This window comes from Xenopus laevis, chromosome 1S (genome assembly GCF_017654675.1).
Source record: "Xenopus laevis strain J_2021 chromosome 1S, Xenopus_laevis_v10.1, whole genome shotgun sequence".
NCBI classification, from domain to species: domain Eukaryota; kingdom Metazoa; phylum Chordata; class Amphibia; order Anura; family Pipidae; genus Xenopus; species Xenopus laevis.
The window spans coordinates 41,828,216-41,854,966 of NC_054372.1; the positions used below are offsets into that span (position 1 = coordinate 41,828,216).

The following is a 26,751-nucleotide window of genomic DNA, read 5'->3' on the forward strand; positions in this document are numbered from 1 at the left end:
TGGGTAAATAATCCCATAGCTGTACACCTAAAACAGCACATGTCCTTTTGGCCACTGGGACCTGGGAATGTTCCACAAAGATCAATACTGTTGGAGAGTATGTCTGTGTGTCCTTATAAGTATATCTCTTTCCTAGAAGCAGTATCTGTAGGGATAGAGTGTTTGGATGCTTTGCAGAACCAAGGTATGGGCAGGTTTTATGAAAAAGTCAAGTAAAAGAAAAACCGAATAAAGCATTTGCAAGATGAAATTTAAATGAAATCAGATGTTTTAATGAAAAAAAAACCTGTTAGAATCACATAGCAGACGTGCAATTAGTTTATTTCTTATTCATGGCATGTATATTCGAATGCTAGGCAAATGTTCACAGCTACGTAGCGAGAATCCTGCAAAGCAATGAAACTGCTGACCTTCCAGCTGTCTCCAGAGAAGTTTGGTACCATTTTGAGAAACTACTTTATTTGCACACTATGCTTTTTTTTAGCCTCTTTAAAATACAGTTGTGTTTTTCTTCACTAGGCTGATGTTAAAAATTCACATATTTGATATTTAAGGTGAGGGACACACACTACAAATAAAAAACCCTCCCTCCTCACACTGTGTATTAGACAGAAAAGCACCCCTAAAAAAACCTGTTACTAGGGGGGTTTAGTTCTCCTTTAAAGGAGAAGGAAAGTTACCAAAAGCAGTTTATTGCCAAAAGATTAACCACAATAGTGCAAGCTATAACATTATATTTATTCTGCAGAATGCTTTACCATACCCGAGTACAGCTCTAGATGCTCTCTATGTTTTTTTAGGATAACAGCTGCCATATTAGTTTGGTGTGACATCACTTCCTGTCTCTTTGTGCTCACTCATAGCTCTGGGCTCAGATTATAGCAGGGTGGGGGAGAGGGCAGCAAACCGAGCATGCTCACGCCCAAGCCCTGGAGGTTTATGCTGAAAACAGGAAGTCTGATACAGTCCATGTGTACACAACAGAAGGAAAGAAATGTGGTGTTTCTTTTGACAGAGGACTCAGAGCAGCATTACTTTGAAGGTTTACTTGTGTATTTATATAGATCTTTCTGATAAAGCTTACTTAATTTTAGCCTTTCTTCTCCTTTAAAGGGCACCTGTTGGGTAAAAATGTTATCCCCAACCAAAGTTGCGGGCCAATAGAGGCTGCATTCCGGTTGGGGATAACAGTGTAGTTTTTTTTTTAAAAAATGCCCCCTGCCAGCACTACGCTACCCGCACCGGGAGGGAGCTCCTGGTGTGAGCAGCCATGTTGTGTCACTCGCATGGGCATAACGTGCATGTGACGTCACGTGCATACACATAACGAGCAATTCGGGCACATTTTCATTATGCACATACGAGTGACCGGACATGGCTGCTCACACCGGGAGCTCCCTCCCGGTGCTGGTAGCGTAGCGCTGGAGGAGGGAATTTTTTAAAAAAAAACCACGACTAATCCCCAACCGGAATGCGTGCTTTTAGCCCACATCTTTGGTTGGGAATAACATTTTTACCCGATTATGTTTATGGTGATACAAATTATGAAAAATTCCCTTATCTAGAAAACCCCAGTCTCACCCCCCCACCACCATTTACCCAATAGGATTGTTTTGCCACACATGGATTCATGCAGCTTAGTTACTGTCACCTATTACTGTTTTATGATGTTTTATGATTTTTTTAAAAATTACAATGATTTGCTTAAAATATACTGTATGAGAGTCATCCTGTAATTCAGAGCTTGCTGGATAACAGATTTATGGATAAGACATCCCAATCCTGTACATAAAATCATAATACATGACTTGTAATATAGTAATAAAAATTTTACCCGTAGGGCAGTCACAAGTCTGCTTGTATGCATAAAAAAGATGCATTTGAAAGCTTAAAAATAATCATTAATGGTTAGTAATCATGATGTGCTTCAGACAACCACATCAAAAGTGCAGAATTTCAATAAACACTAACCAAAATTCATTAAGATTGCTACAACAGTAGAACCTCAATTTTAGATCACCTGATTTTAAGTTTTCCCTCATTTTACATTGTTGTTTTGTGGTCCCACCTATATATTATAGGGATACACCGAATCCACTATTTTTGATTCAGCCGAACCCATGAATCCTTCGCGAAAAATTGGTCCAAATACCGAAATAATCTTAATTTGCATATGCAAATTAGGGTGGGAAGGGGAAAACATTTTGTACTTCCTTGTTTAGTGACAAAAAGTCACGTGATCTCCCTCCTCGCCCCTAATTTGCATATGCAAATTAGGATTTGTATTTGGTTCAGCCGAATCTGAATCCTGCTGCAAAAGGCTGAATCTTGGTCGAATCCCGAACCGAATCCTGGATTCGGTGCATCCCTAATATATTAGCATATTTCCCTGATTTCATATTTTCCTGCATTTTACACCCTTTTTTCTGGTCCCCTGAAAAATGTAAAAACAAAATGTAAGAGGTCGGTTTGAATCTTCATTGAGATCCATAAACTCTACAAAAACAGGACTCCTAGAGGCTTCATCAGATAACTAGCAGTGTAGTGGTGATAACAGGCTTTTGGTAGGCTGGGGGCCAAATAGCTTAAGAAAAATTATTAACACTGTATCTCATTTACAAGTCCCTGCAAAAGCTGGATTTTTGCTGAATTTCGATGGAAGTGAAGCCAGGAGTGGAATGTTCCCACCAGTATTTGCGCTCGGTATCAGGTAATAATAAAACGTTGCCTTGCAGCTTTACAAAGATCAAAAGAATATTGTTCTAGGAAGAGTCGGGGAGATCACCGAGATACTGCAGCCTTAAGAGTGGGTTTAATATACAACATCAATATGTCCATAGTGTAAAATGTTACAGGTGCAACAGACTGCCAGGTGCTTATTACGGGCCTGAATATAGTATAAACAAAGATTATGAGTGCAAACATCTTCAAATCAAAATATCTATAAATATTAGCAGAAAACAAAATAGAGGTGCCCAGAAAAATGAATGAATAAAGCACTATTACTGTGGACCATGAAGTGCTATCTCAGGAACACCTGGCAAACGTTGCTCAAATTTTGGGAATTAAAATAACGAGCTCACTTGCTGTCAATTTTTTTTTTGTAATTTGTCATATAAACGTGGGTTTTGTGTTCTTTGTTTAGCCTTTTTGCTTGCATATTTGTGAAACAGCAGTCGTGTTGTGACAGCAATGTGGGCCCAGGATAATTTCAAATGTGTCATACCCAGAAATCACATTAGCAGAACTCACCGCAATCACAAATGATTTAAAGAGACCCATTTTTAAATGGTCTCTAAATGTTTGTGCCGACACAGATTACCTAGTGCAGTCCTAAGGCTGTTTTGTGAGATTTATTGCCTATAATCATCATAATCATAGCAACATTACTCTATCAGCTATAAATCACACTCTATCTGAAGGAAAGCCTTATTATACCATATGGAGACATGCTATCCAATCATCCAACCTGTCAAGAGTCATCGGATTCTCTGTTAACTCATTAGATCCCAGAAAAGCCTCCAAAACCTTGCTGGCCTTGCTTAAATTATAAAGGCTACAAATATTTATTTACAGAGACTGACAATATTTTAATTTGAAAATAACCACAAGATTAAAAAGACGCCATAGCCCTACAGGTTTTTTGATTCCATCAATCAATATTGATCTATTGCTTTATTTGAAAATAATGCTGATGGGGACATGGTATAATTCTTCTCATTATCTCAGTAATAATAGCACTCCCATGCATTAGAGAGTTATCAAAGCATGAAGTAAACGTGAGTTTTCCATGTATGTAAAAAATATCTTCCCAAGTTTTTCCAATGTTAAGATGTTATTAACAGTACCATTGTACTGAAATGTTTCTAATGTTCAGGAATTGATTTTTATTACAATTTTATAAGGACTTACAACTATATTTCCTCTTAAATCAAACTATAGTTTACTAAAAAAAATTCAACACATGTCAAAAGTGCCGTTTACTAGCAATGTTTCCAAAGGTACTTAACATCCTTACTCCTTATCAAAACAAGCCAAAAAAATGGGGGTGAACTTGGACAAAATTGGAAACATAAGGGCCAGATTCATTATCCTACTCTTTATACACAGATAGAATAGTGCCTGAGGCCTGGGGGATCTGAGTTGATTTCAGCATGTTGATTGCTCATCTAAACTTATTTAGATAATTTTAAGGTCATGTTAAAAATTAAGAGCATTTGCAATGTGAAAAATGTGCAAAATGGTCAGAAGCAGTATAACAACAATTTGCACTGTTACAAGCCATGAGCCTGAGATGTACCCTCTACCCCCAATAACCAACAATAACTATCCCAACAATCCATAGGTTTAAAGACACACACAGTCTTCACAACATATGACTTAACTGGTTTATCAGGACACGAATGACAAAAATGAAATATGATGGGGCCACATACTTGTAGTCGATTACTAAATACGTAAAACAGGGGTGGGGCCAAATACTTGTAGGCGATTACTATATACGTAAAGCAGGGGTTGGGCCACATACTTGTAGGCGATTACTATATACGTAAAGCAGGGGTGGGGCCACATACTTGTAGGCGACTACTATATACGTAAAGCAGGAGTGGGGCCACATACTTGTAGGCGATTACTATATACGTAAAGCAGGGGTGGGGCCATATACTTGTAGGCGATTACTATATATGTAAAGTAGGGGTGGGGCCACATACTTGTAGGCGATTACTATATACGTAAAGCAAAGTCAACAAAGTTCTTAATTGCTATGGAAACAGTTAAAATTGCCTCTTGCACCATTGCCCTTAAATGTAAGAAGATTTAGTTTAGGTTTTTACTATATGCTTTACTGCTGACTTATAGACAAGCAAAACATCCTACTGTTTTGCATGTTATCAACCATCTAGAAGCCCCTTTGGTGAAATACAGGTTCAACTTATTTCAGGCATATCTAAACATTTGGCCTAATTTTTATTTTGACGGAGTAAAAAACATTTGCCTTAAAGGAGAAGGAAAGGTTAAAACTAAGTAAGCCTTTTCAGAAAGGTCCATCAAAATATACCAGTAAACCCCAAAAGTAGTGCTGCTCTGAGTCCCCTGTCAAAAGAAACACTGCATTTCTTTCCTTCTATTGTGTACACATGGGCTTCTGTATCAGACTTCCTGCCTTCAGCTTAAACCTCATTGCCCTGGGCAAGAGCATGCTCAGTTTGCTCCTCTTCCCCCGCCCCCTCCCTTCTCTACTGTAATCTGAGCCCAGAGCAGAGAGAGACTCAGGCAGGAAGTGATGTCACACCATGTTAATACTGCAGCTCCTATCCTAAACAAACAGAGAGTTTCAAGAACTTTTTACTCAGGTATGGTAAAACATTATACAGAATAAATATATCATTCTAGCTTGCACTATTGCAGCTAATCTATTGGCAATAAAATGCCTCCGTAGCTTTCCTTCTCCTTTAAGAGCCGTTATTGTTTTTATAACAAAGTAGCCAGCAAATGTTGGGTTCCAGTCCCAATATAATAAGATTTTAATCTCCACCGATGCGCCACAACCCCATTTGGAGATTTATTCTCTATATTGCCACTTCAAGTAAAATGGCACCCGGTTAAGGATTAAAAATTGTGCAGCATCGGTCTTAGAAAACATACTTCATGAAATTGGTACTCAGAGACAGAGAGTCAAAGAGTCAAAACAGGAGCATCAAGTAACTGGTTGCATATCTGTATCATGTGCGCTGCAAATCTTGCAGAGTGGTTACTAATTATGAACTAATTACATGTGCCTGTAGACAAGCATACTGTGGAGGGCACATTGAGCAAAAGTGACTTTGTGGGGCCCAGTTATTTATATACAGTAGGAATGCCCATGACTGTTTGGATGTCAGTGTTGATGGAAGGTGACTTCAACATCACGTGAGAGACTGTAATTTAGGAAACACTAATAGAAATGGTTAGTGGTGTCTAATTGTGGTTCTGCCTCTACCTACCTATAGCTCCTGTGCAGCGGCACCTCCCTATGTGCATGATACAGGACAATCATCTCTAACTGATGGCACCTAAAAACAGCTCAGCTCACAGAGTAACTGACTGGACAGGGTAGGACCAAACTCTCTGGGGCAAATTCACAAACCTCCGAAAATTCGCCAGCGATGGCTTCGCTCACATCGCAACACTTCGCCAGGTGTAGATTTGCCAGGACACCTCTAATTGACTAAAATCAGAAGTTGAGTCCAGGGCGCCGAACGCTGGCGAAGTTGCGTTAGCGTTACTGTGCCAATCGAATCGAAGTTGCACTAGCGTTGGCTAATTTGCATACAGCGGGAAGTTAAAGTTTAATGGACGTATATGTTGCAGAAAATACATTACATTACACAAGCCCGGGAAACCTTCATAAAATAGAGTTATTATATTGCCCTACACATGAGCCCAGTGTATAGATTATGTGCCATATGTTAGGAAATGTAGGGGGGAAGCTGGATACCCCAAAAAAAAGTTACGCTCTTTTGCAGCCTATCACCCTGAAAAAGGAAAAGAAGCGTTTTTTGGGACTTTTCAACTATTTTTTGAGGAACTCCTATCTACTCTATTGCACTTCGCCTGGTCTGAGGTGGCAAAGGCAAGTCTGGAGCAAGAGGTAATTTTCAGTAAAATCTGCATCTTAGTGAATTTGCATAGTTACGTCCATTCGCCATTCGACGTGACGTTAGGGAGCGAAGTACAGCTAGAGTCTATCTCCTTCGCTAGCGAAGTTACGCCAGCGACCATTAGTAAATCGCTGAAGTACCGAAATGATGTCACGCTGGAGAATTTTTACCCGTGTTAGTCACTTCGCCCTTTAGTAAATTTGCCCCTCTGTGTGGAAGCCTTAAAGGGCGTGTAAAGTCTAAAATAGAATAAGGCTAGAAATGCTGTATTTTGTATACTAAATATAAACATGAACTTACTGCACCAGAAGCCTAATCAAACAAATAATTTATGCTTTCAAATTTGGCTACAGGGGGTCACCATCTTGTAACTTTGTTAAACATCTTTGCAAGACTAAGACTGTGCACATGCTCAGTGTGGTCTGGGCTGCTTAGGGATTGTCATAAACAAAGCTGCTTGAGTTCTGCATGGCTGGGAAGTAAGGCGGGGGCTCCCCCTGCTGTTCATAAGTATGATTGTTTCCCTGCTCAGCAGTTAGGGACCATCTGACAATTCCTATCCACAGCAGTAAATGAAGGGAGAATTTCACTGCATACAGTCAGGTTTCTTATAAAAACAGTACACATTTTTTAATTAAAGTATATTGGAGATAGGTTTCTTTTTCATAAAAGAAATAAAAAATGGGATTTTATTTTTTTGCCTTTACATGCCCTTTAAAATGAAACATGAGAATACTACTATTTTTATACACAGTCCATGCCTACAGGCCAATGATCACCTGCTTCATTTCCCACACACTAAATAGAAAAGGCTGAAAGAAAGGAAATCAATACTTTATTTTACAGCACAAAAAGACTTTCCCTGATCACCATTTCAATGTTGTCACTCTTATTCCTACTATTCAATATTCCTTCCATTCATGCTCTGCCACAGCAAGGAGATACATGACAGAATATTAATTTAGAGAGTGGAGAATATGGGTCGAAAGATTAGTAACAACATGCTTAGGGCAAATTCCAACCTTTCTGTTTATTTCTTGCCATATTACATACAGTGTCCACCCATGAGTTGTACTAGAATATGTGTGACTTCAGATGGAAACTCACTAGAAAATATTCTATTATTTAGACTTCGCAATACATTTTACAAATCCAGAAATTCTTTTCTCAGCTTGTATGTTATATATTCAGACTAGCAAATTAGAGCATTCACCAATAAAATCACATGAAGATTGATTTGCAGGCATATACAGCAGAAATCTATTAAACTGTCTGTTTCTTTAAAGGGATACTGTCATGGGAAAACATGGTTTTTTCAAAATGCATCTGTTAATAGCACTGCTCCAGCAGAATTCTGCACTGAAATCCATTTTTCAAAAGAGCAAACAGATTTTTCTATATTTGATTTTTAAATCGGACATGGGGCTAGACATATTGTCAGTTTCCCAGCTGCCCCCAGTCATGTGACTTGTGCTCTGAAACTTCAGTCACTCTTTACTGCAAGTTGGAGTATTATCAACCCTCTACCCCCCCCCCCCCAGCAGCCTAACAACAGAACAATGGGAAGGTAACCAGATAACAGCACCCTCACATAAGATAACAGCTCTCTGGTAGATCTAAGAACAGCACTCAATAGTAAAATCCAGGTCCCACTGCGTCACATTCAGTTACATTGAGTAGGAGAAACAACAGCCTGACAGAAAGCAGTTCCATCCTAAAGTGCTGGCTCTTTCTGAAAGCACATGACCAGGCAAAATGACCTGAGATGGCTGCCTACACACCAATATTACAACTAAAAAAAATACACTTGCTGGTTCAGGAATGGAATTTTATATTGTAGAGTGAATTATTTGCAGTGTAAACAGTGTAATGTGGAAATAAAAACTATATCATAAAAATCATGACAGAATCCCTTTAAAAATATAACCTGTGAAGTGACAATTTTCCTAAATCTAGGATTCATGTCAGTATGCTGTAAAATGCAGCACATTTTGTGTTCAGTCGAGGCTCGCATCTTCAGTGCTAAGGAGACACATATGTAAGACACAAGTGCTTTGAGTTTATAACAAATGGAACACCCATTCCATATTAAGAATGACAGTTTCATTAACAACAGACAGTCCATCATATGCAACAGAGAGATCAAAATGTCAATTAAGAAGAGAAAATAACACTTACTAATACAAGACTTCATTAGCTTCGTGCCTTTCGTAACGGACAGTTTCACACATCAGTCTGCAAAAAGGGAAAGACAGAGCAAGATCAAATGAGCTGCAAATATACAACCAAGACATTGCATCTTCACAGGTAAATCCAAGTTACAAAATATTTTTTCCAGTGGGAAAATCTGAAAAGCAAATGCAAATTAGTTGAAACTAAATGCAAATTCCTTTTGTTGTCGCATTGACGGCTGATTATCATAAAGAGCCTCAAAAAACATTTTTCTTTCCTTGGGCATTTACAGAATTGATTGGCATACCATTTCTGCAGGTATTAACAATGGGTGTCATATATAAAACATGTCAATAACAGCCAAGTCTAAGGGAATGGACACAAGTGTATACATATGCAGCCACTGTATATACTGAATATCTACCAGGCCCACGGGTTAATGCTTATTCTTATGACCAGAAAGAGTGAATGTTGCCCAGTGCCAGCACCCTCATTACATAGAGCAACACAGGCAGCATGCTATGTTATTCTCCATCTGACATACTAACATTGTGCTGCAGCTCCAGACTGCTTAGGAAAAGGATCTCCATGGCAATGCTGGGTAGTTATAGCCACTGTACAACAGATAAAATTAATTCTGGAAGACTTGCATACCATTTTATGAAAAAAAAACAACTATTAATTAAAATAAATGATCTGTTGTTTCTCTGGGTTGCTTTAAACTTTACATTTTTATGTCATTTTGATTTTAAAATGTTATATATTTATCAAAATGTGAAACAGCCAGTGGCAGAACTACCGGGGGAGCAGGGGGTGCAAGCTGGCCAGGGCCCGCACCCCCTCAGGGCCCCCTGGCAGCCCGTGCACCACTGACAAATGCGGCTGTACGGAGGGGGGCGGGGCCCGGCTGCGCGTCACGCACCAGGGCCCGCCCCCCTCTAGCGACACTTCTGGAAACAGCCCCTTTTTACATGTAGTAGGAGCTGGGAGGTAATATAAAGGAGAACTGAATATTTGTGATTTTTTGCAAACAACCTACTCTTTGGTAAAGACTCTGCACATCAAATGTGACAGGGTATCAGGAATGAAGTGGGAGCTGGGAGGTAGTATACAGAACTCAGAATCTTTGTGATTTTTTGCAAAACACCTACTCTTTGGTAAAGACTTTGCACATCAAATGTGAGAGGGAATCAAGAATGAAGGGGGGGGGGGAAGCATTTTTAACAATATAAGATAAGAGATCCAGTAGTAGCTTAGCAGTTCAGGGACATGTATTAGTGGACCAAGAGTACTTATATAATTGAGACTCTTACAGGCAGCATACATTCTATGGTATCTAAATAAAAGGGATATTTGCTACTGCTAATCAATCTTAACAAAGAAGAATAAATTAAGTGACACACATACTCCAGACCCAACTAGTCAGACAACGTGAGTCAGAGGAAGGAAATAGGCTCATGTAATATTTGTTTATTGCATGTCTCAATAGGATGACACAAACCTGCCCAGGTATCTTGGAATCATTGAGCTGTAATGTTGCTCAGCTGTGGGCCACACTTTCAGAGCATTACTCCTAATAGGTGTACAACACTAGTAACTGTATCCTAGCAGGTAAAGCACCCACTGGCTCTTGTAACCTACTACTCTGGGGGCAGATTAACTAAAGGGGCGAAGTGGCCGACCCTAGCATCAAATCGTCAGAAATCCCATCCGCAGGGACAGGCGTAGAGGACAATTCGCTGGCGAATGAGACAGTCGCTAGCATTTGTTCGACTCTATCGCCAGGCGAATACTTCACCACCTCAGAACAGGTGAATTGATAAACCGAAGCAACATCTTCATCAATCTTATGTCAGTGACATCATATCCTGTATGCCGGAAATGCATTTAAGTTGTAAAAAAACGCTGGCGACTTTTCTTTTTTTAAAGCGGGATTGCCTTCAAAAAAGTCTAATAAACTATTAAAGATTTATGTGTGATCAATTTTTTAAAATTAATTTGAGTGACATGCCACATTTGTTTAAGGGTGGGCTCATGTCTAGGACATTGGAGGATCTCTTTTGTCTTTATTATGGCTCATTGGACGTGTTTGAAAAAGTGGCCACCTCAAGCCTTTGCACCAACATTACTAATAAAGATGGCCATACGACTTTTAGGTAGCAGCCCTATTCATATAAACCTAAGCGCAAGAGTGCTAGCAACGTTTCGCTAGGCAGAAATGAACACTAGTAAAATTCGCTATGAAATGCTCGTCCAGCCGAAGTAACGATAGCGAATTTGCACCTGGCGAATTGGCACGGAGTGTGGCGAAGTGGTCACTGGGAAAATTCGCCCTTTAGTGAATTTGCCCCTATGACTCACCAAAAATAAAAGTGCTTTAGGGTCTGGCCACATGGGCAGATTCTGGGAGATTAGTCACCTGGCGACAAAGCTCCTCTTCTTCTCTGCGACTAATGTCTCTGATCCTCCTTCCCCTGGCTAAAATGTAAATCAACTGGGGACAGGCACACGGAGCGCTTTGTTTTCCGAAGTCGCCCGAAATTTCCTCGTGAGGCAATTATGGGCTACTTGGGAAAACGAAGCACTATGTGTGCCTGCCCCGATTTACATTTTAGCCTGGAAGGCAGATTAGGGAAATTCGTTGCCGCGAAGAAGAGGAGATTTCTCGCCTGGCGACTAATCTCCCCGAATATACTAATCCTCATGCATATTTCCTGTGGCCTCTCATCTTAATTAATCATCATTATTTATTTACATAGCACCAACAATTTACTGTGCTTTACAAGAATTATTATAATAACAACAACAGCAGAAAACAGGAGTCTTAACGTAACAAGGAAGGTTATAAAATCCAAAAAGGATGAAAGGGCCCTGCCCACAAAAGCTTTCAACCCAATTAAAAATGTGAATTGTCCTAAAAATTGTAGCCATTTTTTAAAGGCACAGTAGCATTATTATAGTACAATATGAAGAATTTTATCTGTCCAGCACCTGCAAATAAAATATTAAACATCCTTGCTATAAGTAAATAGGGAGCTATGAATGGAGGGGAACACTTTATAGCAACTTTAGTGCTTAAAACACTATTGTAAATAGATGTTTTTCTCATTCATTATGGAAAGTGAGTTGTAGAGTCTTGCCTACAGGGCTACAAAATATAATATTAATGGTATTATGTTAATGTAAAAAAAAAAAAAAAAACTGCATGTATAGATGGATAAAAGACTGATAACTGGGTACATACATATACTGTAACAATAAAAGGTAAATAAAATGTAAGTACTCATCCAATATCTTTTCAGACTTTGTGAAAGGTTGGCTGTGTCATTGGCAGATACCACCACCACCCATTAAATTTACGATCCATTCTGAATACAACAATGACTTGCACAACAACCCCACTTCGCGGAATATGCTCTATATACAAAATGGTGATCTATCATTTCTCTGGTCATATTCAACCCATTCCAATATTACTTTCATCCCAAACCCACTCTTATCTACTTGAAAAGAATTTGAATTTCAAAGAACACACGGAAAATCCTTTCAGCAGCTCCTAAACATTTAATCAATTGCGCTTATCCATTCAGGATAATTCAATGTTACTTTTCCATCTGAAAACACAGTGTTTGGCCAGTGATTTAGCATGTATTGTCTTGGCAGTCCCCTTAGGACTTGTTGAGTTATAGCACCCACAAATCTCCTGCAGAGAACTACATGAAAACAATTAAGACCAAAATAGAAATTACCAAGCAGAAATGTAAACTCCTGCCATGTAGGCACGAAAACAGAGAATCAATAAACAGTTTTCTGAAATACATGTGAGCACCTACAAATAATATCTGCATGCAGCAGATGCTTCTGTTTCTGAATGAGTAAAATAGAAGTTCACAAGGGCCATAGTTTAATTCCAGGAAAGAACAAATCACTGTCAATAAAACAAAGATGCATCTTTATCCCTAACTTCTTTACAACCGCAGCCATTGTTATGAGCCAAAAAAGGTTCGGAGATACAATCAAAATGCTACTACTATGAAAGCAATTCGTTCAACCCTGAAGAAAAAGCTCTAAGTCATTACTAGTGGAGCCTTCAATCAGTTTTCCAACTTAGTAATATCCCCTACTAATTAAACCAATCCAAAAGGATAATTTTACAAGATCAGAGCAGCCAAACAGTAAACTCCAGATATTTTCGGACTCATGAAACTGGGCAGCTGGCCTTTCTGATGACTTTGTTCCTGTCTCCAATGGATCTGTGAGAGTTTAATTGTGCTGGCCAAACTTTAACTAGGTTACTATACCCGATAGGAGAATGGAATGAATAAAGCACGTAACAAAAGCAATATACCCTATGATTTAGCAGCAGTAATGCAAAAGGCTGTATTATGTTGTATTTAGCCTTCTTTCTAATGGCTAAAAACCAATGGTAACAAATAAGGGAAAGTTGTGCTCACCACTTATTTTTAAAAAATTAAGCTGCGTACAATGAGGTTATGACCACAAAATTCACATAGACAAATACAAGAGGTCCTCTGCACTCAACCCATTATCAATATATTAAGGACATTGAAACATTTTGTGTCTTAAGCTACTAAAACACAGCTCGATTATGTGCTAAAGCCTGTTCCATGAACTAAAAAAATATAGAACCTGCAAAATTGCTCACACAACCCACAGACTTTGCTTTTTATTACACTCAATGATTACATGTAATTTTTGTCATTCCAAACCTAATCCTTATCTGTTCTTTTCAGTTTCATTGCAGAAAAAAAGCATACACACCAAGTCAGTCAATAAAGTGGGCAGTCTGTGTTCTATCTATCTACAGGCAAACCCCAATTTTACACTTGCAATTCCTTCCCACTTGCACCCACTGAAAGCATTTCATTGGGTGGATTTCCTAGATTATAAGCTTTTTCCTGTTTTTCTGAAAAACTTCTGTGTGCCCTTTGAATGTTATGTTTCTTCAAACATTTTAATGTATCCCTCATTCTACGCATAAATTGATAGATAGATAGATAGATAGATAGATAGATAGATAGATAGATAGATAGACACACACATCTAATCTAAATAGAAAAACAGTTTATTATGTCTTTTGGATTTGATTACTTGATCATTTGGGAAAGGTTCATACAGTTTAGAACTAATCTTTCTAAAGGTTAGTAGACATTTCAGGAGAATACTTCAACAACACTTCCTGGCTAGCCCTTTAAATCTGACACTTAAGTATGTTAATTAGGTTTATTAAGTACATAGCTTCTCTGCACACTTGTATATATTACGATACAAGAATTACGTAAATTTCCATTTAGTTGGCTGACAGGTAGGTAACCTCTCTGTAGAGGTTCGTATAATGCTTAATGCTTTAGAAATCTAAGTACAGTGGGACACATTTTCATGATAAGAGTTCTGACAAGGATATGAATAAAGTATATGATTTAAACCAACTAATATACTATACGAATATACTATATGTATATATAGTATAGCCCTGGTTGGTTTTAAATGAATTTAAAATGTAATTGTTTTCTTTATCCTTTAGCAGCCACCAAAAGAGTCTACAAGTGCATTTGGAGCACTAGAACCAAGTAGGCTGTTTTTCACTATAAACTATTTAAGTTTATTTAAAGGGATGTGCTATGATTATTGGTGGAACCATGTGATATGGATTTTTAAGATTAAAATGCAAAATCATGGGATGAACAGTAGAGGGCAATGTTATATACGGATATATAAAGAATCTTTCAGTGTTTCAAATTATACTTTGTCAACAAAAAACCAACAAGGTCCAAATGTTGCTCTTACTATACCATAAGTGAAATAAACGTGGTTTTACTACTACGGAATGCAATCCTTTTGAATTTGAATCTTGAGTTTTAAGAACACAGAACCTTACCAGGTAGAATTTAACATAGTCTATTGCAGGCACCATGTTTCTACAGTGCCTAAATCACAGCTACAGGTTTTCCACTCACTACATATTCCTGTTGGCATAAACTGCATGATGGAACCCCTAAAAATACTTTTGCTTGCATATACAGGTATGGGACCTGTTATGTAGAATGCTTGGGGGTTTGGAATTTTCCAGATAACGGATCTATCTGTAATTTGGATCTTCATACCTTAAGTCTACTAGAAAAGAATTTAAAAATTAAATTAAAATCCAATAGGCTGGGTTTGAATCAGGTAAGGGTTAATTAAATCTTAGTTTGGATCAAGTACAAGCTACTGTTTTAATATTACAGAGAAAAAGGGAATACATTTTCAAATATTTGGATTATTTGCATAAAATGGAGTCTATAGGAGACAACCTTTCTGTAATTTCTGTAATTTGGAGCTTTCTGGATTACAGTTTTCCGGATATTGAATCCCAAACGTGTATATGTTATATATCTGGTAATATAAGAACATTAAATAAGGGGAATTAGAGCTACAGTCAGTAACTAACAGTAATTACGTAGCCAGCAGGTTTGAATATATCTACAGAAAAAAAGGAGAAAAAATAAAGGCATGGGGATTAGAGATGTCTTGACTTGTGGTCACCTCCTCTCCCCTCCCTTGTGCAAACCAGTTTAGGCGGATCAATGAGGTCCAATATTAATAAATAGCTAGAATAGCGTATAAAACTTCACATTTAATATTATCATTTAAAACCAATAATCAAAAACACTGGGCAATGCCCACACAGCAAACCAGAAAAAAACGTTAGTACAGACTCACTGCTCCATGCTACTGTGCTACTGTGCTACCATTGCCTTAAAAAACATACATAAAAGATAAGCAAAAAGGTGGTAGGTGAGGGAAACGTTAGGCAAATACTACTAATTGTTAGGTGTGCATGCACATAAGCATGCATAGTTACACTAGACGTAAAAATTATCCCAGGTAAGTAACCTTTTCCTTGTAACCAGCCCCATTCCCCAGTGCCCAATTCTGCCTGTCTACGTGGGGAGCGGATAGGGGCTAGATCCCCCACCGTCCACCTATTCTGCCCTATAATATAAGAACATTATCACATTATTCATATATTACTGAATTCTTGAAAGTATGATTTCTGCTTCACTCTATGTCCAACGTTTTTAAACAATGGGGCAAATATCCTCCATAAATTGCCCAGGAGTTCTAATTCTCACACTTATAAATTGTGTGTGCGCCTTACCTCAGCTGATGCTCCCGAAGGTTAGACAATGCTTCCATGCCATGAAGATACGAATAAACAATCTCCAGATCCTGGCAAGTAAACAGAAATAATGTTCTTTAGAAAGAAAACATTTACCCGTCACAACAGATCATAACGTTGCCTTAGCTTCAGTCAAAAGGCTTGAAACACAGCATGCTTCTCATTTAACAAAGGTTACATTTCATGCCTCACAATGTCATCTTGAAAATGGCCCCTTTTCTCAAAAACAGTAGAATTGTTTCCAAAAGCAGCTTGGGAAATTACATTATTCTCACATTATTACTCATGGGGGAGATTTGGTTTCATTTTCCTATGAGAAAGGGACTAAAGTGCGCCCACATAAGCAATTATGACTCACCAACACATATTATAAAGAAAACATAATTAATTGAAACAATAGGCAGCACCGTATTCAACATACACTGTATTTACTGGGTCTGTGTGTTTTGAAAAGTGATATATTTTGCCTCTAAAACCCAGAAGGAGCATGTAACACATGGCATTTGAATTGCTGTGGTCCTTTCAGGCAGAACCATGGCAGCTGGAATACTCTTCCCACCAACAACTACTACTTTTTCACTTGGCACACACTTGTGTGTATACATAAGGTTTGCAGCTGATAAACAGGGCTTCTCCCACTGAAATAAAAGGGAAAGCTCTTGTTGAAGAGGAATGACATTTTGATCGACACTGTTCTCTTTTGATGAATATTATCATCGTCATTATTATTACTGTAAGTGCCTTGTGTTCCACATGGGCACATTTTTGTGCAATTTGGTCATACATGTCGTTTGGATGGTCAAACCACAGGAAAACAGATTGGCTGCTGATTCACAGGAATCACATGAAAGTGCATTACCTGCTTATAATGGTCTTATGCACAAATAGGCACAGCATTTGTATTCTCCTATATCAATTACTTGCAATAATTGGATTCCTTTCAGCAGCTCACGCTACAGTTATAGCAAAGTAAATGTGTGTTCTGCCAACATACTTTTATTAAATTAATTGCAAAATTATACAGAGATGCCATGGATTGTGGGAGCATAAATAGAAGAAAAACACACTGTTTCAATGTGGACTATCACAGTGAAGATGAAATGGTGTACAACATAAAAATCTAGCAAGATATGTGTACGATGCCATTCCAGATGGATAGGAATATTTTAGCCACTAATCATTAGGCATTCATCCCAGAAAGAAGGGAAGATACAGAAAGGAGACAAATCCACACATTGAGCCAGTTGCTATACGTCTGCTTGATAGATTGCAGTCTTATCTGACGTTAAAGAAAATAAGTTCCTCTGGAGGAGAAAGCAGTTAGAATAGAATAATGTTACTATTTTTCTGTGGCTGCTCAGCTCTGGTGTAGAGCCAAAGGGAATGTCAAGCACTCAAAGTCAAGAAGACTAAAGGCGGCCATACACGGAGAGATCCGCTTGTTTGGCGATGTCGCCAAACGAGCGGATCTCTCTCCGATTTGCCCACCTTGAGGTTGGCAATATCGGGCTGATCCGATCGTGGGCCCTAGGGCCCAACGATCGGATCCTAATGAATGGGAATGGTCGGTCGGATCGCGGGACCGCATCAACGAACAGATGCGGCCGCGATCCGATGGGATTTTTAGTCCCATCCGATCGAGGCCAGATCTCGATTGGGGAAGCCCGTCGGGGGCCCCCATACACGGGCCAATAAGCTGCCGACTTGGTCTGTCGGCAGCTTTTATCAGCCCGTGTATGGCCACCTTAAGTCTTGGTTGCAAGGGCAGGAATTCCCTGATGACAAATAATACTGGTGTGATGAGGCAGGTCTGATTCGGTGCCTCATTGTGATTATTTCATGCCAGTCTAGTAACCACATAAAGCAAGTGTAGGACTTGAAGCAATAGAAAAACTCCTTAATCGAAACATGTCCTTCTAACCAGTTTTTACAGAAAGCCATAATTGATTTTCTGACTCTTGTATTTTTCAAAAAATTGTCAAGGAATGTAATATAGCATAGCATATTCTAATCATGTTTTTTCCTCTGTTTTAACTAGGGATGCACAGAATCCAGGATTCGGTTCGGGATTCGGCCAGGATTTGGCCTTTTTCAGCAGGATTCAGCCGAATCCTTCTGTCCGGCCGAACCGAATCTTCTGCAAATAAGGGGTGGAGAGAGAAATCGTGTGACTTTTTGTCACAAAACAAGAAAGTAAAAAGCGTTTTCCCCTTCCCGCCCCTAATTTGCATATGTAAATTAGGATTTGGATTGGTATTAGCCCGAATCCTTTGTGGATTTGGGGGTTCAGATGAATCCAAAATAGTGGATTCGGCGCATCCCTAGTTTTAACATGCAAATGATCTTTTAAACACCCACAATTAATTCTGTTCACACATATGCCAGTTCCTATGGAAAATTCGCAGCCCAGGGTTGAATTATAGCAGAACATGCACTTTTATGACACACGGAGGTGGTCACATGGCACAAATGCTCATAAACTGGCCAAACACATATGAGCTAATGCAAATCGTGAATCCTGGAAACAAGTGACCTGGCCTAATCCCACTGGCCACTTGTAAACTCATTTTCACAAATATCGACATCCCATCTTATTATTTCTGAACCTGCTAATACTTCATTGGGCAGTAACCCAACTGAACTTTTAATTCTTAGCAGCCGGTGATGATTACTTTTGCAAGGAGCTCGAAACACACAACACTGATGAAAATACTGTGCTTAGTGTGAGCTTTATGTGCACGGAGAAGCAGTGCATATGTAGAGAAAGAAAACACCAGCACCAGGGGGCTTTTTGCATCAAAAAAGCAATATATTGTGTTGCATGTAAAAACAACGTTTTGGTCCCTATTGGGACAAAAATACCCCTGGTGTTTTCGTGGTTTTTTTCTCTCTCTCTCTCTCTCTCTCTCTCTCCATAGTGCTGCAATATTTTATATCACAAAGTTTCATAGACCTATTCACCCTCTCAGAAGAAGGTGTGTTCAAAATGGGTCTTAAGGTCCCCATAGATGCAAAGATTTCTCTTGCCGAACGACCAATTTTAGCAAAGTCCGACCAATTCTTCGAAATTATGGTGCAGTTAGTGGGATTCGACGATTGCACATTTTAGGATTTTTTCGGCCGACAGAAAATTGATCGGCCAGGTTAAAAAAATCTTTATCGGTCCCTGTGCAATCTATCTATGTTTGCAGGGACAAGCAGCCCGCTACCCTTTGTTTTCCTGGCCATATCGCCTGAAATGGTCTTTTAGTTGATGGACAATTCGTACGATCGTTTCAAGATAATTGTGGTCTCACAATGACGATCGGATCATTTAAAAATCTTTACATCTATGGCCATCTTAATAGTTCTGTGTCTATGGTAATCAGTCTGAGTGGTGTCTAAATGCTGAGCAAAGGAAAATAGGTCCTGACCCATTTTCTGCAGTCAACATTCAGCTCTTGCTATAGATAAAAGACAGTCAGAAGGGGGGGGGCGTGGCCTGACGCTGTACCTGTGCAGTCGCATGTGTTGAGAGCTCCCGAGACAGAGGCCTCCAAAGCCGAGATAATTGCGATATATTAAGATGACTAAACGTGGGAAACAGAAGGCGAAATCCCCTCGACAAGAAGCACCCTCTAAGAGCGGAATACCATCCTTCTTTACCGCCAAGGAGGGTAATGGCAGTCAGAAAGACCGCCAGCGGCGGCCATCTTGGGAAGCCGGCCTAGATGAGGAGGCGGCCCGGGAAAGCGGCAATTCTACCTCCACCTCCACGACACCTCGGCGCAACCCACAGCCGGATGACGGTGCAGTCTCCCCAACACACCACACGGCAAGTACTGTTGTTCCTCATACGCATATTGCTGAGGGTTCTCTGGAGTGGAGCAGTGGCGACGGTGGGGAGTGGGGCAAGGCCCAAGAGTCGCAGGCCTCACAGTCAGAGTGCTGCGCGGCCCGACCCTCCGACTGCTCTGAGGCAGTGAATATTCACCAGTCGCAACCCCCACTTCATGGCTCCTATGCTTTGGCTGAGTCGCTAACTGGGGCCATTGACCAAGACACGAGTGGGCGACCCTTAATGGCGGACGCTGTAATGGCACAATCACACCTGCCACCTACACCTGATGTTTATTCCGCGGATATGCAAGCCATTAGGAGCCTTATTGGCAACCTCCCCACGAAAACTGATTTTACCATGCAGATGGCTCAGTTGGAACAATCTTTACGGGGTGAGATTACGACTATTAATAAACACATCCAACATTTGGGCGCTAAAGTAACAAGGCTTGAGGATCAACATGGGGAACACTCCAAGAAGGCGGAGTCCATGCAAGCAGTGATTGACGCCCAGTCACGGCAACTGCTCCAGTTACAGCAGCACCTAGATGACCAGGAAAACAGGAGCCGCCGGAACAATATCCGCATTAAGGGCTTGCCAGAAGCTACAGGGCCGGAGGACTTGCGTGTCTCCGTCCAGGACATTTTCAATAGTTTACTGGGTCGGCCAGACGGTACCCACCTGGAAATGGACCGTGTTCACCGGGAACTACGGCCTTTCAACCCGGAGGCTAAATATCCAAGGGATGTCATTTGCCGGGTCCATTTCTATGCGGAGAAGGAGATGATTATGCGGAAGGCGAATGATAAAGGTGAAATTGACTTTGATGGTGCCAAGCTCAAGTTGTTTTCTGACCTCTCCAAATACACGCTAAGGCAAAGGAGAGCGCTTCGCCCGTTGTTGCAGGCCATGCAAGACAAGGGTATCAAATACCGGTGGGGCTTTCCATTCGCCTTAATTGCATCTGATAGAGGGCGTACGGCGGTGCTGCGATTCCCAGCGGACTTGGAGGATTTCACGAAACGGCTCGGCTTACCCAAGATCTCAGTTCCGGATTGGAATCAACTTGCCTGGGACCCGCAGAGGAGACCACCCTGAAAGTTTGGAGCCTCCGACCTTGTCTGAGTCATCGACCCTTCTTTACAGCTCTACCCAGGACTGTAATATTGGCCAGGACTCCTGTTTGCCTATCCAGTGCCTTGGCCGACTCCCTCGTTGGGATACCTGTGTGACTGTACTAGTAATCGATGGCAGCTCTTCCACCGTGATCTGGGAGACGTGAGATATTAATGCTTATGCCTTTATATCTAACTTGTTAGTTTCTGTCTTTTCTCCCTCCACTTCTCTCCTTTTGTTTTGCTGTCTGCAACTTCATCTGCCTATCTCAATGCTCTGTATGTTAGATCTGAGAGAGGGTCCTGTTACTTCTGCTGTTACTAGGTCTGTGCCTACTATATGTGCCTACTATATGTGCCTTTTATAATTGCTACAAGTGGCCTGATGGTGGGTCTGCACGGGAGGCCTTAGACTGCCTCCATTTCTCTATATCCTTAATCATCCTGAGTGACAGTGCGTGTGCAGGGGCACCTCAGGCTCCCGAGTATTTGTGACTCTCAGATGCCTGTTAGCCTTCTCAGTAGCGATCCCCCACGGTGCTATGCCTGTTTCCTATTTTTCTAGTTAAAAACTTTTATTTAGAAAACAAAAAAAACAAAAAAAACAAAAAAAAAAGAAAAACAAAACAAAAAAAAAAAACAAAAAAAAAAAATGTTATTCCAGTTTGTACTTGGCGGCTTTGGAGGCCCCTTTTCCTCTTACACACCCCTCTCTAGTGTGCTCTCCAGTCCGACATGGTACTGGCGCCCGACCTTGCTCCCCACACTAGGGAAAACATGGGCATGAGACCCGTGATCACAGTTGTGTACTTAGTTTTTTGTTTATTGTTTGTATGTGAAATCCCGATTCCCTTGACACAGTTCCAACTAACTCATCCCCCGAGTCTGAGGAGTTCATGCCCTGCAGTTTGGTTTTTGGTAATTTTGGATAATGGCTAATATTAGAATCTCCACTCTAAACTGCAGAGGCATGAACACTCCAGAGAAAAGGTCACAATTGCTATACGAAATGCATAAGGCTAAAACAGATATCCTACTTTTGCAGGAAACGCATTTTAAGGAAGGGCATAGGCCTGTGTTCACCAACAAATACTATACTACCTGGTTTTTTAGTGACAATCCTGATGCTAGGACAAAGGGAACAGCGATAGCTATACACCGCAACTGCACCCATCACCTGATTGATACCAAGAAAGATGATTCGGGGCGTATACTTGCAGTAAAAATTGAGATACAGAAATCTGTTATAACCATAGTCAATTGTTACGCTCCGAATGTTCATCAGCCCCAATTCTTAGAGAAGTCGTTTCAATTTCTGTCCAATTTGATGGAGGGAGTTGTGGTTGTGGGGGGTGATCTGAACATAGCGCTGGAGCCCCTATTAGATGTATCCACTGGGAAATCGAGTATCCCCTACCGCCAACTGAAAAAAGCTAAAACTATGCTACATTCCCACCAATTAGTGGACAGTTGGAGGTTTCAACACCCGACCGTTAAGGATTATACCCATTATTCTATTCCACATAACCAATATAGTCGGATTGACTACCTTTTCATCTCCCATCATGTCCTGGATTGGGTTAGAAACACGGAAATCGGGGCTCAGACTTGTTCAGATCACCACCCGGTCCATTTAGATCTGGATGTCCCTGACCTTCCCATACGTGCTTGGTCTTGGCGACTTAACGAATCCTTACTGGATGATGCCCCTTGTCTTGCTGAATTAAGAGAGGTAATTTCTAATTTTGATTCCGATCATAAAGAAGACCCTACCCCGTGTCTAACTAAATGGGAAACTCTGAAGTGTATGTTGCGGGGCTCGTTAATTAAACACGGAGCGAGACTTAAGAAGCAACGGGCTAAGGATATGCAGGAGTTAATCCTTAAAATTCAATCCTTGGAACGATCCCACAAACAATCTCTGTCCCTACAGGTATTTGGTGAGTTGACTAAGGCTCGTCAGGAATTACTAGCCCTCACTCAACAGCGATATAAGAAATTCATTGAACGGTGTAAGGGTCGGTTCTATGAGATTGGTAGTAAATGTGGGAGTTTACTAGCTAGACAGTTAAAGAGGAAACATTTGGCCACCTACATTCCTCATATTAACACTCCAGATGGCTCGACCACTCACCTCTCCTCGGAGGTGGCGGAGACCTTTAAGCAGTACTATCAGGCACTATACAACATCAATAACCCCGCCGCATCCAACATTTCCCCACAAATGTTGGATTATATCAAACACTCATCTCGCACAACGAATCACGACCCGTCCCTGCAGGAAGCATTAGCTCAGCCTTTTACAGCAGAGGAACTTAAGGCAGCCATTACCACAACTCCGAGTGGAAAGAGCCCGGGTCCCGATGGTTTCTCAGTGGGAATATACAAATCACTGGGTGGGAGTTTGGCCCCGGCAATGCTAGCAGCTTATAATTCTATCTCAGATCTCTCGCCTCCTTCCCCGGCATTCTTGGAGGCTACCATCACCTTGATTTTAAAACCGGGTAAAGACCCGAAGAATTGTACCAGCTATAGACCCATTTCGTTGTTGAACGTAGATACCAAATTGTACGCAAAATTGCTGGGTAACAGAATTAAGCCGTTGTTGAATGATTTGATACACCCAGATCAGGTGGGTTTTGTGCCCGGGAGGGAGGCGAGAGATAATACCTTGAAGGTCTTCTCTCTTATACAGACTGTTCAAACGGGGAAAATCCCGGTGCTCTTATTGTCACTAGATGCGGAGAAGGCCTTCGATAGGGTGAGTTGGGCCTTCCTTAAAGCGGCAATGCTGCAGGTGGGATGGGGTGAGCGGTTTATCTCTAAGGTAATGGCCCTTTATACTGTTCCCACTGCTAGGATTAGAGTTAACGGGATCCTGTCTGAACCGTTTAGTTTGGCGAATGGGACGCGTCAGGGGTGTCCCTTATCTCCATTGTTATACATTCTGGCGATGGAACACCTTTTGCAAGCAATTAGATCGAATCAGCTGATACTGGGGCCCACGATTGCGGGCCAGGAGGTCAAGACTGCCGCATTCGCAGATGACCTCTTAATATTTCTTAAATCTCCATTCCTATCCACTCCGCCCTTACTTGCGGAATTGGCTAATTTTGGGAAGTTCAGTAACTTTAAAGTAAATGTCACAAAATCTGAAGCTTTAGATATTTCGCTGACCCCGGGAGAAGCCAGGCGAATACAGGAGAACTTTCCGTTTTCCTGGCAGTCTCATTCGCTTAAATACTTAGGCATTCAAATCCCCACAGATCTGAGCCAGACGGCAACATTGAATTACACTACATTGTTAGCCCAATTGAAACAAGATATCAGTTCTTGGGGGTTGTTGCATCTGTCATGGTTTGGAAGGATCAACGCAATAAAAATGGTTATTTTGCCAAAATACTTATATTACTTCCAGACCATACCTCATCCACCGCCCCCAGGGATGATCCAGAAGGTTAATACTGTTCTGATACGATTTGTTTGGGACAACAAATCGCCGAGATCAAAAAGGTCTATTCTATTTACCCACAAAAGGAAGGGAGGCTTGGGGCTTCCAGATTTGCATTCTTACTGCCAGGCGGCCAATTGCCAGCGTATAGTGGACTGCTTCCATCACACCACTTGTAAACTATGGGTAAAGCTTGAGCAAATCCAGATGAAGCAGCCCATAACAGCGCTCCCTTGGCTGAAAGTATCTGACAGACTTAATAGACAACTTCTCCCCCTAGTTACACAACTTACGCTCTCTGTGTCGGATAAATTATCCAGATCGATCGACATCTCCAGCAACCCGGGACCTATGACCCCGCTGATTGGTAATCCTAGTTTCCCTCCAGGTACTTTGAGTAAGGGGTTTTTACATAAACATGGGCGAGACACTTTGCCATTTACCTCGGTCAGAAGTTCCAATGGCATAGCCCCCCTTCACGATATTGTTGGTGAGCCAGGGAACTCTTTCTCCTTTCAATTTATGCATCACCAGTTAGTACATTGGTTCCAAACACACTCTGACAAGGTTAAGTTATTAACGGATACAACGCCATTTGATGAGCTATGCCTAGCTAAGACCCCACCACAACATACCATCTCGCAGATTTACAATATCATTCGCAATCTGAAACAGTTACAATTACCTGGTTACACTACGAAATGGGCAGCTGATATCAAACGCAACATTACCGAGAAAGAGTGGGACGTAAGTTTTAAGCTAACACATACGATGGCAACAGCCTGTAAAGCGCAAGAGACGAATTACAAAATTTTGTCCCGATGGTATCGGTGCCCGGTGGTCCTTCATAAGATGTTCCCAAACTCCTCTAACAAATGTTGGAGGTGTAATTTACATTTAGGGGATATGCTGCATATGTGGTGGGAGTGTCCTATGATTCGAACCTATTGGGTCGCTATTATAAAATGTATCTCTAAAGTAACGGCTATGGACCTCCCCATTGACCCTGGGATGGCACTTTTATCAATACCTCCTCCACAAACCATTATTGTGCGGAAGGCATTGGTTGCATTCGCCCTAACGGCGGCAAGATCAGTTATCCCCAGATATTGGAAACAAAGTGTTACCCCGCCCGTAGGGGACTGGATAAAGGAACTAAATTCAATCATGCGCAATGAAGAATTGCTCTCCTATTCCAACAAAACTCAGGATAATTTTGTCTGTACATGGTCGACGTGGGTAGTCTTTAGGGAATCGCCTGATTATACTAATATGCTGGTCAGTTAATGGCATACTCTGTTCCTATGTCCCTCTACATATATGTCCCAGACAGTTCAGGGTGACCTTGTGACAACTCATAGGATGCTAAATACTCGGGTTTAGTATTCCCCCTCGTTTGCTGAGAGGGGAGTTAAAGGTTTAGCATGGGAACTGTGTCCCCCCCCCTTCCCCTTGTTATTGATGTATACCGTGCATGCATGTCTCTACTTTGAGGTTTGTGGTTAAAACTTTCTGTACTCATTGCCATGGACACTATAAATGTGACTGAATCTGCAATTCGATTACTACCTTGCAACGTGCAATAGTCCATGAATGTTTCTTCCAAGATATGTATGCATGTAACTCTTTTATATCAGTCATGTTGTTTATTATGTGTATTTTGTTTTTTAAAAAAACGAAAAATAAAGAATATATAAAAAAAAAGACAGTCAGAAGGAGCTTGATGATACAACGTCCCTCTATATTATTGTTGGGGAATCGAGAAACTATGACGGAAAAAAATTCACATCAGTTACAGAGGATTATGTTAACCAAAAATGGAGGAAAGAAAAAAAATACTCAGGTAAGGTGCAGCTCCTCAGCCTTATTCCCTGAACACTTTTAGACTATGAGCTCTTTAGCCCAAGAGTTTCATGCCTGCAAGTTTTGCAATTAAACTATAGTGTACTGGATAAAATCATGGCCTGCTATAAATTAAAAAACAATAGTCAGATTGGGTGACGGTGACATCATAAGCCGGAAACCTCAAACGGCTGTGGGTGAAGATAACCAAACCACACTCTCAAACAGACTGATAAAAGACAATTCAAATCGGTAACTGCACACGCTCAGGCTTCAAGTAAAAGGGCAACATAAACAAACATAAAAATGCTGGTCAAGTAGGGGTTAAGCAATGGAAAAAAAACCAAGCATATTACTTCTCATAAGCGTCAAGCCTTCAGAGAGAGCAGTATTTTATATAGGAAGCATCCCTGAAGAGAAACAGAGAGGGAAAGATCAGTGACTGCTCTAGACCTGGACGACTTCCCAATAGTAGCACATTATTTCTAGGTTGCTAGGGGCAACGTGACGGGATCATGCAGTCAGGA

At 40.8% G+C, this 26,751-nt stretch overlaps 1 protein-coding gene across 5 annotated transcripts in view; it reads right to left on the minus strand.

Moving 5' to 3' along the window:
* Nucleotides 1-26,751, minus strand: part of LOC108706643 (rap guanine nucleotide exchange factor 2) — a 211,349-nt gene that overhangs the window by 121,671 nt on the left and 62,927 nt on the right. For all 5 annotated transcript variants that reach the window (XM_018243232.2, XM_041579535.1, XM_041579538.1 and 2 more), the window contains exons 2-3: nt 15,976-16,046; nt 8,820-8,876 (exon numbers count right to left, since the gene is read on the minus strand). In XM_018243232.2, the coding sequence (XP_018098721.1) occupies nt 8,820-8,876; nt 15,976-16,046 (128 nt within the window). The remainder of the gene's footprint in view (nt 1-8,819; nt 8,877-15,975; nt 16,047-26,751) is intronic.